Genomic DNA, 20543 nt, shown 5'->3' on the forward strand with positions numbered 1-20543 from the left:
GTCTCGAGAAATTCATGTGTTTCTGTTCTCAAGTATTCCAGGTAATGTTTCTGTTCGAACTGTTATTTTAAATGTCATTTCAATGTGTTTTTAATGTCGTGGTATGAGTGATCAGTCTCAAGTCATTATTGTGTTCATTGTGTATTGTATTGTGTCCAGATCCCAGTTCACGTCATGCCTCTGTTCTCAAAATTACGTCAGTTAAGAACTAGAAAAGGTCTGCTCGAGGAAGCAGTTCCTGTCCCACCTAGGGACAGTCCAGGTCATTTTATGTATCATAAGCATGGCATAAGTGCCATATTATATCTAGACTTATGGGTCGAGTACACTAAGGAATTAGAAGAGAAATATAGATGGCCTGTATCAGGCACATGGGATGCCGAGTGCATCATGCGAGTAGAAGAAGTATTATGGAAAAAGAAAGCCAGACAGTCACAGAAAGATGCCATCGAGTTATGGCGCAAAGAATCTCATAAAAGAACCGAAAAAGAAATCAGAAAGTCAGAATTAAGTAGAGAATCCTCAGAAAGAGCCCAAGAAAGGGAATTAATCGAAATAGGTGAACGAGTTAAAACCGAACAGTCAGACAGACAGAGGAATGCCCTTATTAAGGGTATGTACCCTCTTCTTGCCGAGGGCTTGCCAAAAGCAACCCCGGAGGCATCCAGTAATTTTCCGCCACCCTTAGTTCCGACCAAGCTATGTCACAAACCGACCGCAGCTGATATTTTTCTCTCGTCCTATTTGGACGACAGTCCCAGAATATGCAAATCCTGTTCCGCCAGCTCCTGTAAATAATGTAAATCCTGCTCCTCCAGTCACCGGGGCACCTGTCACAGCACCTGTTACGGTACCCCCGGTCCAGCCTACATTACAAGTACCCGCTACACTGGTCACTCTGCCAGCACGAAGAGTATCAGTCGACGATTCCAGTTTAGGGGCCGCGGGAGGAGGTCCTCCGGGAACCCCCCCGCCACACAAACGTGTAACGTCAGTCGAGTTACATGAACGTGCGTTACAGCGCACGCCCAAACATCAGTCTGTTGCAGATATCAGACGAGCTCTTACCGAATGCCGTTATGATCCGGTCCCAGGTGATGATAGTATGGTTATATATTCATTACGTGTAAGACGGGTGACCGAGTATTTGGACACCCTACCAAATATGAAAGAAGATCTAGACAGAATATATCGTTTCATTCGTACAGGAACAGACCCAGAAAGTATTGGCGAAGTCATGTTTCTAAGAAAAGCTGAGATTCAGCTCATGCTATTAAAGTTTCTAATTAATTGTTTAATAAGGGAACAAGATTATCCGACTAAAGATCCGACCGAAATGAAAGTCCTGACAAGGTGGAGTGATAATATAGCCGAGGGAAGACACAGGACGCTCAGTTGTATAGAGTATGTACAAGAAAATTCGTAAGGAAATAATAAGGTTACACGAGAAACGCAAAGCAGCACAAGTAAGCGAGAAGGAAAACGACTCTTCTACTGAAGAGGTAGACGACGAGAATACCGCCAGAATAGCGTATGTAGGTAAAGCTAGACTTCCCGACCGACATTCACGTCTAGAACACAAGAAAACTGTTCCTCTTCCAGCACCAGAACAAGGTTCTCTAGAGCAAGTATTTCAAGCTACCGATCACATTCTGAAATCACGAATCGGTTATAGTGAACTTAGTACCATGCATGAACAAGAACTAGCCCGATCAGCAGTCCGATGGGCTACTGATTCTACCACTTTTTCAGACGAAATAGTGGCACAAATGTTTCTGAAACTGCCCCCAGCCGAGCAGCGACTGGTGGGTATGTATATGATCCAGCACCTCATTACATTGTATGAGGGTCAGCATTCCGATCCAGGTCCGTTACATGATGTTCTGAACGAGTTACTCCAGTATAAATGGAGAGGTCTAGGTACCGACTTAATTAGTATCATTCTAGAACAGCGCCACAAATATAGAACGTTTCTGAACCCGCATTTTGTTCACGTCTCACCCCCAGAAAGTAAACCCTTTTACATAGACAGACAGCATCCGTTACGAGAAGTACACCCAGTTAGGACAGCGGGTGGTGAAATGCAACGAGTATTTGTTTACACCCCGATTACAAAGATGGAACTCTTAGAGATGAAAAAGTTAATTCCCTGTCACGATAAAGATCCAGCAGGGTTCCACCGTGAATTAAAAGACATGCTCCGTATGGGAGAATACACGTATCCAGATATAATTAAAATGTTAAAGGTCCTGTTGCCCGCGGGCATATATGAAAAACTCAAGGAGAAAGAATGGGAGGTGGGAGAGAAAAAGATAGATTGGGCAGCTCTAGAAGCTGAAGAAAATACACGTGTACCAGGTACCGGTCAAGGAGATAAATGTAAAGAATTACCTGAACTGTTAATACAAGTTTTGCCAAGATTACTAGCCACGAAAAAGGAAGACTGGGATGCAATCTCAGCCTGTAAACAGAAACAAGACGAAGACACTAGTGATTTTTATTCCAGATTCGAGAAATGTTTTATCATAAACAGTGGTTTAAAGACGAGTAGTGAGTCATACCCTCATCTTTTTGTTACTAAACTAGTCGAGAATTCAAGTCCACAAGTTAAGAATCGAGTTTTGAAAGTCGAGAGTACCTGGCAAGCTAATACTCCGTCCCAAATGCTCCAGATGCTCCAGTACCACCAGAATAGAATCAGAGAAGAGCAAGAACACGAGAGAAGACGTATGAAAGACACGAAAATGAAAGTATTAGTTGCACAATCTGTTCCACAGGACAGTCAGAAGAGGGGTCCAAATCAAGCCAGTCATCCTGCAGTTCCTGTTAAAGGGACCTGCAATTATTGTAAACAGCCAGGTCATTTTATAAACGAGTGTGCAGTTCTGAAACACAACATAGCCACTGGTAAGACTAAAGAAAGACCACGTCCGCCTAGACAAGAACAAGTTTCACAGACTTCCCAGTTACCACAGAATACACCACAGACAGTTACAGCACCGCAGCCTATAGCTGCAACACAGCATGTTACACAGCAGATGTACCAGTATGCACAGTCCGAGTATCCAGAGTACCAGCCGTATTCATGAAACAGCCTAGAGAGGGAGGTAGGCTTGCCTCTCATCGAGATTCCTGTAGATCAAGAGGGTCCCTATGTTCACAGTCAAGTATTAGGGAAAGACAGAAAGTTTCTGATTGATACAGGGGCAAGTAGGACTACTATCAGTCATGACGAGGTTCCAGGGGCTCCGCTCTCAGGCTCTAGAAATGTTTCCCTTGGATTTTCAGGAAAGCCAATTGTTAACGAGATTTCCAAACCAGTTACTCTAGAAGTAGGTCCATTGTCCCGAACTACTGACCTGCTACTCACGAAATCATGTCCAGAAAATGTGTTAGGCATTAAGACATTAAAAGAATTAGGTGCAGTTATTTGCTGCTCCCCAGAAGGAATACGTTTGTTTTTACGTGACTTTAAGGGTCACTATGTATTACGTGATTTTGATCCAAGATTATTGAATGTTCCGCAGCATCTATGGGCACAAGGTCCAACTGATGTTGGTTTTATGCAAATCACACCCCATCGTGTGACTCTCAAACCAGGTGTAGTGTTACCACGAGTCAGACAGTACAGATTGCCACCTGAGGCTGTAGCAGCCTTATCCAAAATTATTGACGAGCTCATTGCTCAAGGAGTAGTTGTAGAAACTGACTCCAATGTATGTAATTCTCCTATCATTCCAGTCATGAAACGTACTGATCCAAATGCACCTCCAGTATATCGATTAGTGATTGACCTTCGAGAACTTAATAAATGTATCATTCCCCAGTACCCAGTTGTCCCAGATATTTCTTCCCTATTGACAGCCATTGATTCTGAGGCTACATTTTTCACAGTCATAGACCTCAAAAACGCATTTTTCAGTGTCCCCATTCATCCAGACAGTCCGTTTCTTTTCGGATTCTGTTTAAATGGAAGGAGCTATAAATTCACACGAGCTCCTCAAGGTTTCACAGAAAGTCCTAGTATTTACAGTCAAGCACTTAAGAGACAACTAGACAATATTCACATGCCAACTGACACTGCCCTGCTCCAGTATGTCGATGATCTACTGATCACAGCCCGTTCTGAACGTGCCTGCGAGCGTGCGTCACTTACAGTCCTGTATTTCCTAGCCGAGATGGGGCACAAGGTGTCCCCTTCGAAGCTTCAATTCTGTGTCCAGCAAGTGATCTACTTAGGCCACTTACTGTCCAAGAGGGGTAGGCAGTTGACACCTGACCGTATCCAGTTAATAGCGAGTCTTCCTCAGCCCAAGACCCAGAAGGAGGTACGAGCTTTTATCGGCCTCACTTCTTATTGCCGACAATGGATTCCTCAGTATGCATTTCTAGCCAAGCCACTGATACAGTTAACGACACAGGAGGCAGCCGTATCGACTGTTCTCCCTTGGACATCTGAACATACACTTAGTTTTAATAAGTTGAAGAAAGCCTTATGCCAAGCTCCTGTTCTAGCTACTCCGAACTACAGTAAGCCTTTTACACTTTTTGTCACAGAACGTAATGGTACAGCATTATCTGTTCTCACACAAGATCAAGCAGGACAATACAAGCCCTGTGCTTATTTCTCGAGCACATTAGATCCAGTAGCCCAGGCTCTGCCTGCGTGCCTCAAGTCAATTGCAGCCACAGCACTAGCTATCAGACAAAGTGATTCTATAGTGTTAGGACATTCCCTGACAGTACAAGTTCCACACTCCGTGGAAGTTCTTTTAAACCGAACCCAGACTCAGCACTTGACCATTGCACGTTTAACAGGTTATGAATTGACACTGTTCCAGCCACACATAGAAATCAGACGCTGCAACGTTCTAAATCCTGCTACACTGTTACCGTCAGTTACTTCAAATCCTGCCACACATGACTGTGTGGAAGTAGTTAACACCATGACAAAGCCAAGACAAGACCTGACAGATATTCCATTACCAGATCCCGACCTGACACTTTATGTGGATGGTTCATGTATGAGAACAAGTACAGGAGAACTAGTAGCTGCGTATGCAGTGACTACTGAGACTGAAGTTATAGAGACACACTGTATTGACACTCTGTCCGCTCAAGCAGCAGAGCTAGTTGTTCTGACCCAAGCCTGCATACGTGCCAAAAACCTGAAAGTTAACATTTACACAGATTCACGTTATGCATTCGGAGTCGTACACGACTTTGGAGTGCTCTGGCAAGAAAGAGGTTTTATGACTTCTCATGGAACCAAGATTCAGCATGGTCTCCTTATCCAAGCTCTGTTAGATGCAATACATTTACCAACAGCTATCGCTATCATGAAGTGCAAAGCACATACGAAAGTCACTGACATTATTTCCCAAGGTAACGATCTAGCAGATCGAACAGCCAAGTTTACAGCCCAGACTCCAGACATTCCAGTTAACGCAACACCGACACACACTCCAGATCCGACTACATGTATGACAGTTAAGGACCCCACTCAAGATGTCATAGATATCCAGTCACATGCTACTCCCGAGGAAATCAAGAAATGGTCCGAACAAGGAGGGGTCCAGACAGATCAGGGATGGTTGACGAAGGGAAAAGCCACATGGTTTCTCCCCGACTCAATGGTTCAAGTCATTATTAATACCGCACATAGTCCTGCCCATTTAGGAGAAAAAGCCATGTTAGACAGTATCCAGAACATTTGGTTCAACAAGCATTTACGAGCTGCAGCCAAGCAGAAAGTCCGTACCTGTATGATATGTTGTCAGTTCAATCCAGGTAAAAGTGTCCCGGTGGAACAAGGGGGATTCCAGCCTCCTGACCACCCTTTTGAGGTCCTCCAAATGGATTACATTCAGATGGAGCGATGTCGAGGTTTTAAGTATGTCCTTGTAGTTGTATGCGCTTTGTCCAGGTGGACAGAGGCATATCCAGTCCCAGATTACACAGCCGCGACCACTGCCAAGCAGCTGGTTCGTGAATTCTTCCCCCGTTATGGACTCCCTAGGGTCGTGTACTCAGATAACGGCCAGCCATTCTCATCAGAGTTGATGAAGTATGTTTCCCTTCTGTTAGGGTACCAGTGGAAGTTTCATTGTGTACGCCATCCTGAAGCAGCAGGTCTCGTAGAGAGACATAACCAGACATTAAAAATCCGTCTTGCCAAAGTCTGTAAAGAGAAAGGTGTAGACTGGCTAGTAGCTCTGCCAGTCGCCCTATTTTATATGCGCATGGTCGCACATTCCAGATCAGGTCTGTCCCCTTATGAGGTCGTATTCGGCCGCCCCCCGAACATGTGGGGTACACCTAGACCCCGAAGTATTACAGATGTTTCCAGTAATATGCTGACAGATTACTTAGCTTCCTTGATGTCTGCCCTACACTCTTGTCGTTCACAGGTTGCCGCCGCATTTCCAGACAATACCGAGGTGAAACCACATGAGGTCATTCCAGGCGACCTAGTCCTTGTGAGGAATTTTGATCGTTCAAGTCCGCTGGAGCCCCGCTGGAAACTGCCTCAACTTGTCCTTCTGACCACCCGCACGGCCGTGAAGCTGGAAGGCCGCAAGGGGTGGGTCCACCTGTCTCACGTCAAGAAGTTTCATGGACTCCGAGAAAAAACTTTTTCCAAGAACATTTTTAAGGACTGCCAGAATTCTAAAAACTGCCCTATTCTCAAGGACTGTCCCGCTACAAACTTTGATTCCAAGCCTCCCCTGTTAGAGGAAACTCCGCAGCAGGAGTATAAACAGAAGCTCCGGTCTAGTAAAATAAGTCAGCCAGTTTAATTGTCTAAGTCCCCCTCGGGTGAAACGGTTAGACAGGTTTCTGACATGTATGAGATAGACCCCCATAGTGAGAGAGTTAGTCAAAACTCCATCAGATGTATTGTTATTTTATGTTTTCTTCTATTTTTGAGTTTGATGGTTACCTGCACAAGTTATGCATTGCATTTGTTTTTCAATTTCTCATGTAAATAAGTTTTCTAATGCTACAGTAGAACACACATTTAGTGATCTGCCTCCTCACGAGCTATCCTATCGTCTTGCTATGCGCAATAACACATTTATCCGTATGTTACACTATTCACACCAGACCAGCAATGCCACTAATTGTTGGGTGTGTGGTCGACTCCCCCCTTTCCAGACACCGAAGGGAGTTCTGCCACTCTTTCCTTATCCGTTTTCACATAATGGTTCGTGTGGAGCGTGGTCCACGTTAACGTCATCCTCAACTGATATGTCCCTTCTGAATAGTACATGTTTTCCAGACAAGCAAGGTCTCACCCATAGAACCGGGTTAGACCTAGAAAATGAAGTTTATAATTTAGGTAATTATTCTTCGAATTTTATGGTCCTGAATGTTCAGTCTGATACTACTCCAGATATACCTGCTATTTCAGTACTACCAGTCAAAGGCGAATTATGTGTCCGAAAGAATGGTTCCACACATGTAGGACATAGTGATTGTACTACTATTGTCAAGTATAGTGACAGTGGGAAATCTATTTTCAAAGCCTCACGTCATTCTTATTTTGTTTGTGGTCAGACCGCATATGTTCGTCTGCCCCTCGATTGGGATGGAACATGTTACATTGCCTTCCTACTGCCACCAGTTTTCCTAGCCCCATCCGATTATCATAGAAACACACATCTAGTACACATTAGACATAGAAGGGAGATTGAGTCCCCGATTGTCGATCAAACTGAAACTGCTCTAGAACAGTATACAGACTTCAATAGAGGTTTCTTCTTCTTTATAGGACCTATCCAGAATAGTAAGTTAATCCGTAGGTTAACCAGAACCCTTGAAGCAGTAGTGAATGAGACTACTTCTGCTCTAGGTAACTTAACCGAAGAGCAATCTGCTATGAGATTTGTCGTGCTCCAAAATCGTCTCGTTCTTGACGTCATACTGGCCGATAGAGGAGGAGCATGTAGAGTCATCGGATCTAGTTGCTGCATTTTCATTCCTAATAACGCGCCGTCTGTTTATTCAGCTATAACCAGACTTCATAAAATTGCCCATCAGTTACACCAGAATCCAGGCACCTGGACATGGTCCGGTTGGCTCTGGAGTATAATCTCTGCCTGGGGATGGAAAGTATTGTCATTCCTAGGTATAGCAGTAATGATCATTTTCAGTTGCTGCCTCTGTTTACAATGTGGCCCTGCGATTTGCGGCATTTGTGCTACATCCTGTATTCCAAGTCCTAGTCCTAAGTCCCGTTCCAAGACAATTCGAGACGAGCAAATGATACTGTATGAAATGATAGATGGTATCATGAATATTGATGTTTCCTGATGGAAACGTAGTGACAAGGAGGGAATGTGGAAAAGTACATTTTGCCATGTTCTGTGTCCCTACGTGTTCCCCATCTTATGTTATATGTGCATGATTAATATGCATATGTATTCCCTTATGATCGATTAAAGACGCAATTTTAGTTGTGTCCATCTCTAGTATGCCAGTTTTCAGTTCTCGTTAAAGCTACGAGTATTAGGCCTATGTAAAGTTATGTTGCCACGTTTTACAGTGTGCACGTTAATTCATTGAAAAGTCTCCGTTTCTAGGCCTCAAAAGGGCCCGGACACCAGATTCAGCTCCTGTCTCCTGAACCCTCGCTGAGGAGCGATACAGCCCCCACCTGTATCCCTGACCCTTCACTTACTTCCTGCCTCACAGTGCCCGGCTCGGCCTGGCTCTGCCTGCCAGTCTGCCAAGAGTATGTTATGATTCTAGTTATCAGTCCAGCCCTCCTTCTCTGCATTCCTAAAGCTACTGAATCGCATCAATAGTTTCAGTCATCGTCTAGCCTTTACGTCTCCATGTAAGAGAAATACTGTATTAATGGTCATTTAATATTCCTCAACACGCACTACATATAGAATGATGCATGCACCAGTCTTAGAGTCTGTTAGCCTTTACCCTGATAACTTTTGGATTCTATCAATATGTTCTCTAAACATCAGATACTAGATAGTGTTTAGGTACATGTCGCTCTGACTCTCCAGACTTCAGTCTCTTCTTCTAGCACAGAAGTCATAGCCCCCAGTTCCTCCTAGTAACACGTCATTGCCAGTTTGCGCGCACCACTAGGTTAAAGGTCCCAGCTCCTCAGGTAGCCCCCTCCATGTTTCCGCCCCGTTTATGACATATTCTGTTACGTTTACATCACATGTCTATGTATACGCCTCTTGTTCCACCCACTTTATGCCTTATCTTTCGCGACTGCTATGAACTCCACCCACTGCTACGCCTACTATACTGAATGTAATGCAATTGTTTAACTATAAATATTGTGCACTGTTATTAAAAGTTACCCCTTATGCTCCCAGATCCTGCCCCCCGGCAGCTGCCATCCCATTCCCATGCAGGTTGTCCTGTTCCTGTCCTTTATGCCTGATTAAAACCTGCAAACTCCAGCTACCTCGAATCTTGACTCTTATTTATTGAGCTATCTGTTATTGTATATCTAGTCAAAAATAGAACAGGTATTTAATTATTTATTTACCACAGAATGACAGTCTATTTGTTCATTTAACATACATGGTCTCAATGATAGAGATAAGTGGCTAAAAGTAGCCCAGGATTTCAGAATGATGTGCTAGGATGTGGTTTGTCTACAAGACACACCTACCATGGTGTAATTGTAAGGTTATCACTGAATTAGGGTATAAGCTTTTGGTATCTATGTCGCAGGGAACTACTTTAAGAGGTCTGGCTATTCATGCCAGGCCGAGTATTTTACCCTGTGGCAGGGCTCTGGCGGACAAAAGTGGGCGGTGGGCAATCGTTGAATGTTCATCCGGTAATAAAGAAATTCATAGTATGTTCTTTATATGGTTCGAACTACGATGAGTCTGAGATATTGGAATATTTAAACCTAGAACTGGCCTCTTGGCCATCTCCTTTGATACTCTGCGGGGATTTTAATATTCAATTAGAGGAAGTTACACAATGTCCTGCTGGTAATAAATATGGCAGTCGGAAAACCAATGTTTACAAAGCCTTACAACAGCTTTTGTATGAACATGGTTTAGTAGACGTATGGCCTAGGTTAAAATACCCTGATCCGGGGTTTATACACTATTCTTGTCCGCATCAAAAACTAGCTAGACTAGATTATTTTTTTTGTAACCAAAAATTATTTAGCGGAGGCGCAGATACAAATCTACCCCAGGGTCACTTCAGATCACAACCCATTGTCAAAACTTGCAATGCAGGGCTTGGGTTCGGAGCCATGGGACATTTCATTTGATAGAAAGCTAATTTTTCATCCTTTTATTTCTCATGTTCAACAATGGCTAACCCAATTTCTGTCTACTAATAGTATTTCTACCACTCATGGCATGGTTTGGGATATTTAAAGGCGGGGCGCCGGGGGGAAATTCTGAGTTTTGGACTGCATGATCAAAAACAGCAGAGACCGGTCACACAGGAATTATCTGCAGATCTTCAGAATGCAGAATAGGCTCTTATTCAAGCCTTGCAGGCAAATCTTGACATTACCCAGGTACAAACGGAGGTAGCTTGTTGCAAGGCTAGGATTAACGCTCTTTGGTCAAAAGAAAAAGCTAAGAAAGATCATCTTTTTAGAAAAGATTGTTATGAATATTGTAAGGTAACAGGCAGCTGCTTGGCCAAAAAAATGAGGTGCAAGGAGGTAAAATGTACAGTTACTGCAATTGAAGATTCAGCTGGGAAATTAGTTGAATCACCCACAGAAATACTTGAAGTTTTTAGGACCTGCTATGCGGAATTGTATAAGGAGGGTTCAAGTAGTCTGGAGAAAACGCAATCCTTCTTCAAAGATCCTTTTAGATGGAAGCTTTGTTCAGATGACCAGAAATATCTGGAAGAACCTATAACATTAGAAGAGCTTGTGGAGGCTGTTGTCTCGCTAGCTTCAGGCAAGGCCGCCGCGCCGGACAAACTACCATTTGAATTATACAAAGCCTTTTTGACTAAATTAAAATCAGATATGGTCAGCGTGTTTTTGGAAGCACAGAAAGGTGATGCACTGGCATTATGGGATGTAACTAACCTCATCATTTTTAAGAAGAAAGATTAAATCGCCCTTCCCGGATCATATAGGCTTATCTTACTTTTAAATTGCGATGGGAAAATATACGCGAAGACTCTTGCCACGCTACTCTCCAGAGTGATTACTCCCTTAGTTTCAATGCGTCAACATGGTGTTATCCCAGGAAGAGGCACGGTCAACCTCGTTAATAGGATGGTTGCTTTGCTGGATTACGTGGCTGTTCAGCAAGCCTCATGCGGAATAATCTTATTAGATGCAGAGAAAGCATTTGACCGTGTCTCCTGGGAATTATTATGGGCAACTATGCGGTGGCAAGGGTTTGGTCTTGGCAATAAGAACTGTGCATAAGTCTCCTGTAGCTTGAATATGCGCGATGGATCTTGAATCTGACTAGGTCCCAATTCTTAGAGGTTCTAGACAAGGGTGTCCATGCTCCCCTTTACATCAATCCATTGTTAATCTTACTGGAAAATAGTTTAAACATTCCATATATGAGGATTGGGCAAGAGTATGTTAAAACACTAGCCTACTCTGATGTTACCGTAGTTTCATCAGATCCAGCTAAGGCTGTGGTGGATATCGTGCGGTTAGCAACATTATTTGGGCAAACTTCTGGCTATAAATTAAATATAGCCAAGACACAAATAATTTGCTCGACGCATGCTCTATTTACTGATTGTAGGGTTACTGAAGAGGCCACTTATTTAGGGATTTGTGTCAATGCTTCTTTGGATGAAATGGTACTCTCCAACTGGGACCCCATGGTCCGTAAAACAAAAAGGAGCTTGATCGGATAGAAAGTCTACACCTTGCAATAGTTGGTAGGTGTAACGTTTTAAAAATGAATATTCTCCCCAAAGTTCTATATTATTTTAGGTCTGTACCCCTGGAACTTACCAAAAAGCAGCTTCAAAAACTATAGTCTATATGTAGCAGTTCTATGTGGGCTCAAGGTAAACCTTGCAGAGCAATAAAATATTAAAATCTACCACGATCCCGAGGGGGCTGGTCAGTACCCAATTTCCCTTTTTATTATTGGGCATGTTTACTTCCGCATATGGGAATATTATTGATGGGAGAAGGAGAAGCTGTAGTAGCGGAGCTTCCTCAGATCTTTCTAATGCTTCTAGGCTCTGAGGCGGAGAGGGGCTTTGTATTAAATATAGAGCCTAGTTACTACAAGAAAACTCACTTTAAGGTGGTGCGCACAATAAGGTATGGCTTTGGGTGCGACGGTATATGCAGATAGGGAGGATTCATTTTCATACACCCACCGTATCGTCAGCCCTATTGCCATCCATTTTTTTGGACACCATAATGGCTAGATGGAGACGGAAGGGTGTTCTAACTCCGGGAGATTTAGTGGCTAGAAGTGGTATACGGTCTTACTCCTCGTTGGTCTCTGAATTTGATTTGTCAAAGGCTGACTTTTTTTTACATATCTGCAAGTCCAGGATTATCTGCTAAAAAAACAAATGTAGGATTTTTATCTCAGAAAAACAACTTATTAGAGACAATTAGGGGGCGGGGGAAGATTGGTACCTTATATCAACTTCTCATTGAGGTGCAATCTGATGATTTGGAGGTGCAGAATTTAAAATAGAATGTCAGACTGTTGCAAGCTGGGGATTTATTACATGACTCAGTTACTTTGGTTGAAAAGCTTTTGGTATCGTCCAGCCTTCAGACATAGCATTACAAGACCATATTTAATTTATATTACACCCCTGCCAAGATAGCACGTTGGGGTGGGTTAAATAAGGACAAATGTACATGGTGTGGGGGGAACCAGGCTGACTGCTTACACATGTTTTTCATCTGCCCAGAGCTAAAGCATTTGATTTGGAGGATAGAGGCCTCCTTAACTGAGGTTACAGGAGTTCAGATTCAGATTACTCCTACTGTTATGCTACTGGGAGTTTTGGAAGACTCCATGGTTAGTGGCGCGATGCATAAATATAGGTATCTGGTATTTATAGCCGTAGCAGTGGCGCGATTATGCATAACGACACTATGGCGGCAGAAAGAACCACCGCCATTTGAAATGTGAAGAAGGTTATACTCTATCTGTAACCTAGAGTACAGTTTGTATGCTCTCAAAGGGTGGCATAAACCGTGATTGGGTATGAAGATTTGGGATTTGACCGTTGGAACGAGTCCTGGTGGCCTAGGAGTCTAGGCACCGCCCCTGCCCCATAACCTGTAGTGAAGAACTTAGGTGTTTGGTTGAACGCGTCACTCAATTTTCAGACTCAATTTAAAAAGGTGGCGGGAACCTGCATTGGTCTGTTGCGCAGACTCAAACCCATTTTGGGCTTTTTGATGCCCCTACTAGGCAGATCATTATCCAGGCTCTGATTATGTCAAGACTTGACAACGCCAGTTCACTGTATCTGGGAGCCAATACGTCCGATACAAAAGCTACAGAGAGTCCAGAATGCGGCCGCAAGAGCTCTACTCGGCCTGCACAGAGCCTGCTCAGTGACCAGTGCCATTCGTTGTCTTCACTGGTTGCCTGTTGCTAGGCGTATTGAGATCAAGGCACCTTGTATAGCCTTTAAAATCCTGAAAGATGCATCTCCGGAAATCTTAACTGATTTACTTCTACCCTACACTCAAACGTGTCTGCTCCGCTCTATGTGACAATGCCTGGTAGTGGTCCCTCGCGTGCGTAGGGTTCGCGCCGGAAGTCGTTTCTTTAGGAGTAGAGCTGCCATCCTTTGGAACTCTTTGCCGGCCCACATTCGGGGGCTCACTAACTATCTTCAATTCAGAAAAGCTATCAAAACTTTTCTCTACCCCCTTCCTGTTGCCCTTCTGTGCGTGGTCATTTCACTGCCTTTCAGCGTCTGGACGTCTCTTTGCTGGGGCAGCTGTCGCGCTTTACAAACCTATAACATATACCCCCCTCCCCCCCGGATTCTGAAATTGTGTACGGCTGTTGTGAATATTTTGTTTGGTAAATGTATTCCATGTATTATTGGCTTATCAATAAAAAAAGGAAGAACACTTTATGAACCCCCATCCCCTTTTTGGGGATTCGCCAAAGATGTGGGCAAATCAAAACAAAAATTATTTGGGAAACAAAGGTCCTAACTAGTAACTACCTACTGGCAAGTGCCAGTAGGATATATGGTGTGATCTATATTCTGAGTTTCTATCAAAAGTAATTTTCAGTGGCCTATATCCTTGGGGTCGGTTGAATCTCCTTGAAATTTTCCAAACAAATTTACCTGGTACTTCAGACGCAAGCCTACAGCCCGTAACCACTGGACGGAATTACACCAAATTTGGCAGGAAGCTCCTGCGATGTTCTGGGGTGCCCACCCACAGGACATAGCTGTTTGCTGTGGCTTTGTGGGAGCTTTACTGCTCCCTCCAAGCCACAGCTTCCAGCAAGTGAGAGCATTGAAAATGCTATCGCTTACTAGAAGCGGAGCAGAATTTCTTTCACAGACCGGGAGCTGCCTTCCCAGCAGCTCCCTGTCTGTGAAAGCAATGCTGGCTCCCACAGGGGGCAGGGAGCTGACTGGGACCGCATGTGCCTTCAGGCTCCCGACCCCCAACATCCAAGGGGACTTAATCCCAACCAGTAGTGTGCCAGGAGGTGAGTTAACAAAGTGGTGGGGAAGGAGGGTGTGGCCTCTGAAGACCCCTCAGCAATCCAGCTGTGTGGGACTTTCTGCAAGTAACAGTTGGGGTTGTTGGCCCCAAAGAACCCTCTGCAGCCAAGAGGACTTCATCCCCCAACTATTAATGCACCAGGTGGCGCATTTGCAGAGTGGTGGTGAAAGGGGAGGGAGCCTCATACAACTTGCTGAGGCCTGCTTTTTTTTTTTTTTTAGAAGGAAGGCTGAATGCCCCCTTTTCCTGGGCCAATTTTGGCCCTGGGGAATCTAATCTCATGGGGCCCAGCCTTTTTTGGAACTGATTGTTGTGGCTTGTACCGGAGACCTGCATCACCTCAACCCTGCAAGAGTACAACCCAACTCGACCTGCAAGTCACTGCATTGTCACCAGTGGTGTTTGCCATTGACCGCAGTCTTATCTTTTCCATGTATTATATTGCACGGATTTAATATTGCTTCAGCAAAATCAATAACTCCGGTTTTATGCATGTTATTCCGTTCCTTTTGTTGTCTACATTAAGATAACAATATTTTAATTATAAACTGATGTCAGTTTTCTATCAGGCTGTATTAATTACTTACGTTCCATAATGGTGCTGTAAAATGCTTAAGAGTGACCCCTGTTCCTCTATTAAAACCTGACAGATTAGCCCTGTTAGTGTCAAAGAGCAAAAGATTTAAGAGTGTGAATCCAAGGACCATCTTTGGGGTGTTCTGATATCACGTGCTAATGCTACCCAACCATGTCACATAATATTCTACATTGCCCAAGTAGCATTTGCTCCAAGCAACAACAACAAAATGCTTTGCAAATTAAATTTGACCTTTTTTCTTCATCACCCCTGCAGAGTTTCTGCTATACTCGCGTGATGGGTGACTGCCCCTTCACTCGGAGTAGACATTTGAACAGCTAGTAGTCTGCAAGGAAATGTTAGATGTATATATATATTTTTTAATGTGCAACCTGAATAAGATGCACTTCATATGTAGTGTCACCTGGTTGTTAGACGTCTATGTTCTTTCCTGCTTAAAAACAAATAGCCCTACTTCTCTGTTCACCTGATTTCTTGGAAACATCACTCTTGCGTTGCATGTCGTGACTTTTTAAAAATTATTATTAAAGGTACAGTTGATTTGTTGCTTAAGTCCTTTTCACGGGTCAAGTTATTGTAATAGGGGAAATGAAGGAAAACTAAGGTGCCTCATCTTTTAGATTCAAAATACAGAAGTGATGATGTTTTGAAATATATAGTCCGCATTTGTTTAACACTCAACCTAAAAGTAGTTGACTGTGCTTTACATTCAAAGTTTTGCTTTACTTGAACGTTCAGAAGTGTAATGTTGCCAATGAACCGAAAATTTCGGTATTTCATGGTAGCCATGAACCAAAGAGTATCCCTTTCCTGCCTGATGTGGTATAGTTAAGAAAATAATCTGCCCTGTAAATGACCATCGCTCATAACATGCACACATATTTGCAAAATTGAGCTAATTATCAACGCACTTTAATAATTCCGCTCGAAGGGACCTCATGCGGCTTTACTTATTAAGCTACCAACAGCGGTTCTGGTAAGGCTCGATCACGTGTACTTTTGGAAACGTGAACTTTTGAACCAGCCAGTAAAAAACAAAAAACAAAAAAAAACTGATTCTGTGCTTGTATCACCCTAATTATGCTGACTTTCATTTTCATAATCGCGGTTGTATATGTAACTTGTTAATATGTACATTTCACCACGAATACCTTATGTAACTTACTTAGTTCTATTTTGAAGCGCTCCGACACCTTTGGGTAATGTTCGCGCTATACAAAATTGCATTAAACAAATGTAGTCCTATTTAATGTAACAGCGCCATCTTCTGGCTCTAACTTTCTTCACTTAGTTCTGAGTATTTTCCCCATATTTGTCGCTTATCACGCCTTCTTGACTGAAGGAGGTCTTTGGGCGGATAGCTTGCGTCTACGGATTCATGATGTAGGATGTGTAGGCGTAAAAAGTAGCTAGGTTTCGTATATTTTGGTCGCCAATTAGCCTTTTTGATAATCCGCATCCGCCATCTTTTTTTTTTTTTTTTTTTTTTTTTTTAATAAAAACTTTTTATTGTTGCATTGAAAGTATCACAAATGAAAAATGAGCACACGGACTGGCTTCAACATTCAGCCTTGTCCGTCAGTCACGCAACTTTTTCTTTTTTAGTGTCCCTGGATTCCACATGTGTCAACAAAATGCGTGGATCTTTAACAGACAACATATTAAGAACGTAGGAAAGGAAAAACAATCCCCAAAACAGCAGCCCCCATGCCCACCTCCTCCCCCCCTCTCCCGGGTCCATCCCACCCCCCTGATATATTCCCACTCACTGTTCGTATCGCATCCGCCATCTTGACCTCCATAGCCACCCCTCCCCCCCTTTTGGTGCCTCTTGCATAATATTTTCGCAACACAGAATCTGCTCAACTGGAGAAACTAGGTTTAGACATCTATTTTAGCAAGACTTAATTTGACAGACTTTCTCTCCTCTGTTTGGAAGTAAACATCTGTGTTCTTTGTGTATCATGTTTATTTACATTATTAATAAAGTTATTACAAAGCCTAAATACATTAACAAGATGGCCTAGTATGAACCTACAGTTGCCAAACAGCTTTAATTTAGCACTCAAATATTTTATTAATAGTGTTTTTATATATTGCCCCTCTTTCAAAGTTGATGTGTTTTGGATAATATAACAATGCGCAACGCTTTATAAGCATGTAATCCACCCCAACTTTTTTCCCCTTGTCCCACAGGGTTGGCGTTTTGGAGGATGACTTCACCTGCTGCGGGATCCTGTGTGCGATAATATTCTTCCCTATTGGGATTCTCTTTTGCCTCGCGTTAAAGCAGAGAAGATGCCCCAACTGTGGTGCAACCTTTGGGTAGGGGTCGTGGACAGACCAGACCTCTGCGGCCAATACTGCTGATGTACTTTTTTTCTCCATCCGATATAAATGTCCTGTTCTGTGTACACTATTAATTGATTAAAGATATTTCTATTGGAAAGTGTGATTTGATAGTTACTGCATGCGAATCCATTTGTTTCACCAGAGCAGTTGTGATGCACACAAGCAAGCTGGTGCTGCCACGTATAAATTGTGCCTTTCACATGGCTTGTGGGGGAAAAGGAGGGTGGGTAAAAAACTGTGTCTGCCGATGATTGCAGCTCAGCCCCTCAGAATTTCCATAGGACAGTTTTTAGAACTAAATGGTGGAGTTTCTCTTTGATGGGGTTTGAAAAATTGTAAGTTTGCATGATTGAAGTCCCTTTACAACATGGATAAAATGTACAGTATGAATTTTTTACGAAGCAAACCTTTTTCAGATGTTAATGATATTTCGATATTAATGTATGTTTATGTTAACTGTGATTTGACTAAAGTTGAGTACAAAGAAATTGTTGATTGGTAACTGGTGTTACGGATTTCACGACCTGCCTATGAAATAGGACGTGTTTAATAGGAATATTTGATTTATTTTTCTGCATTTTGAGACTGTTTCGTATGCCCTGGCATTTGGCCAACCTGGGTGGCAGCGACCGCTAAATGTCGCTCTAAGAAGAACCAATAGCAGATGGCGCAAATACAATTCTGTAGCATCCAAACTGATATTCTACTATTGTTGACTGCCCACGAAATTTAGAAGCAGTAATCATTTCATAAAAATATTCAATGAATGTGAGCTTGCACTTTTATTTTTAAAAACCACAAATGTTTTGCTTAGTTGCGTTATAAATGTCAAATTTTATAAGAATGTTTAATAAACATTTCAAACACTATTTCTGCATTTTATTTTAAGCCCAGAATGGTAGTTTGTACGGCTGTAAATATTCACGTCGGTGGGGGACCAATGTTCAGTCATTTGTAACAGAGCATAATCGTTAGACTAGTGTCTCTTGAATTTCTTTTTTGAACAAAAATGTATTTTTTTGTCATTTACCTCTTCAAAGGTCTAAAAAGAAAATGCCCTTCCAAAAGGCTGCTTTAATGTATCCACCTGAACTATAATGAAGCAGCATGTCTAGTCGATGTTCTGTGCAATTGACACCTCATTTTAATGCACGTTTTTTTGTTTAGGTTACAAACTAAAAACTTCATACAGATTAGTCTGAACAAGCTTGAAGTACAGGATGCCCACTCAGAACAGGTGTGTAAGAAGTGTACTGCAGTGGTCCCACAACAAAGCTAATGAAAAGGTTTAGATAAATATAGACCAGGAATCAGTACTATATTAATTATTGTCCAGCCGGACAATAGAGTAGTATAATAGTTTCAAATACATTTATTCTGACAGAAAAATATGGTGAGACACAAGCCTGCATCCTACCAACCATATTTGACAAACAAGGGAAGAATAGCAAAACAAAATTGTGGAATTTAAACAAAATACATACAATACAAAAATTATTACGTAAAAATAATAAGCAAAAAGGACAAAAGGCTCAGGCAGGAAATTTTCTGTTTGCAATTTGAAATGAAAGTAAAGCAAACGCGTATGACTTTCATACACTAATATACATAAAGAATGCTTGAATGAGCAGGTGTATAAGGTGCGCATATTGGTCAACAACGTTTCGATCCCCTTTACAGCAATAATGGTATCATCATCAGGACATTAGTTTACATGCCTGAATATAAAGCCGTATCAGTTTAGGAGGGGGATGATGAACATTGGCCACATAGGTACAGGCCGTTGTGTAGGTGAGAAGGGAGACGCCTTTTGCTAATACTCCACTGAGAGGTCGACCGAGACCTCCTGTGGTCCTGAGACCGCGGACGCGGCTCCTACGGACTCTAATGCCTGACAACGATCAGCAGATAAATCGCTACATGAGGGCGTCTCCCTTTTCACCTACACAACGGTCCGTACCTATGTGGCCAATGTTCATCGTCCCCCTCCTAAACTGATACAGCTTTATATTCCTGCATGTAAACTAATGTCCTGATGATGATCCATTATTGCTGTAAAGGGGATCGAAACGTTGACCAATAAGCGCACCTCATACACTTGCTCATTCAAGCATTCTATATGTGTATTGGTGTGTGGAAGTCATACGTGTTTGCTATACTTTCATTTCAAATTGCAAACAGAAAATGTCCTGCCTGAGCCTTTTGTCCTTTTTGCTTATTATTTTTTCTTAATAATTTCTGTATTGTATGTATTTTGTTTAAATTCCACAATTTTGTTTTGCTAATCTTCCCTTGTTAGTCAAATATGGTTGGTAGGATGCAGGCTTGTGTCTCACCATATTTTTTCTGTCATAATGAATGTATTTGAAACTATTAAACTGCTCTATTGTCCGGCTGGACAATAATTAATATAGTACCGATTCCTGGTCTATATTTTTCTAAACCTTTTCATTAGCTTTGTCGTAGGACCACTGTACTTAAAAGCTAATGATTACCCAAGGTCCCGGACCATACATTTTTGGGTTCCCTTGTTTTGTAAAACATAAGAAGTGTACAACACGAAACAGCAGTCTCGTTATAAGGTATATATGAATGGAAACACCACAGATATCCAATTTACAGTTCCTCAGAAAATGTCAAGATGTGTCTCCCAACAGGCAATTCAAAAATGTGTAAGGCGTTCCCTTATACACCTGATAAGGTGTTTTGCTTCATCCTTATGCCTCCTCATTTGCTAAGAATTATATAATGGCGGATGGGCTTGATGTGTGCGTAGAAAGCACTTGGTAAAGCAAATAAGGAAGATGGGATCCATCACAGGAGTGAAAATGGACCTGAGCCCTTCGAAACTCAAGGGGCACTCTACCGCGGCAGCACTGGATGGCGCGTCAGACTAGGAAGAGTCGCAAT

The 20543-nt window shown here is 42.5% G+C and overlaps 1 protein-coding gene across 1 annotated transcript in view; it reads left to right on the top strand.

Moving 5' to 3' along the window:
* The window catches only part of BRI3 (brain protein I3), a 103816-nt gene extending 86067 nt beyond the window's left edge, over positions 1-17749 (top strand). The window contains exon 4 of the mRNA XM_078665167.1: positions 17478-17749. Coding sequence (XP_078521293.1) covers positions 17478-17610 — 133 coding nt within the window. The 3' untranslated portion in view covers positions 17611-17749. The remainder of the gene's footprint in view (positions 1-17477) is intronic.
* The last annotated feature ends 2794 nt before the right edge of the window (positions 17750-20543 follow it).

This window comes from Lissotriton helveticus, chromosome 10 (assembly GCF_964261635.1).
Source record: "Lissotriton helveticus chromosome 10, aLisHel1.1, whole genome shotgun sequence".
Lineage (NCBI taxonomy): Eukaryota > Metazoa > Chordata > Amphibia > Caudata > Salamandridae > Lissotriton > Lissotriton helveticus.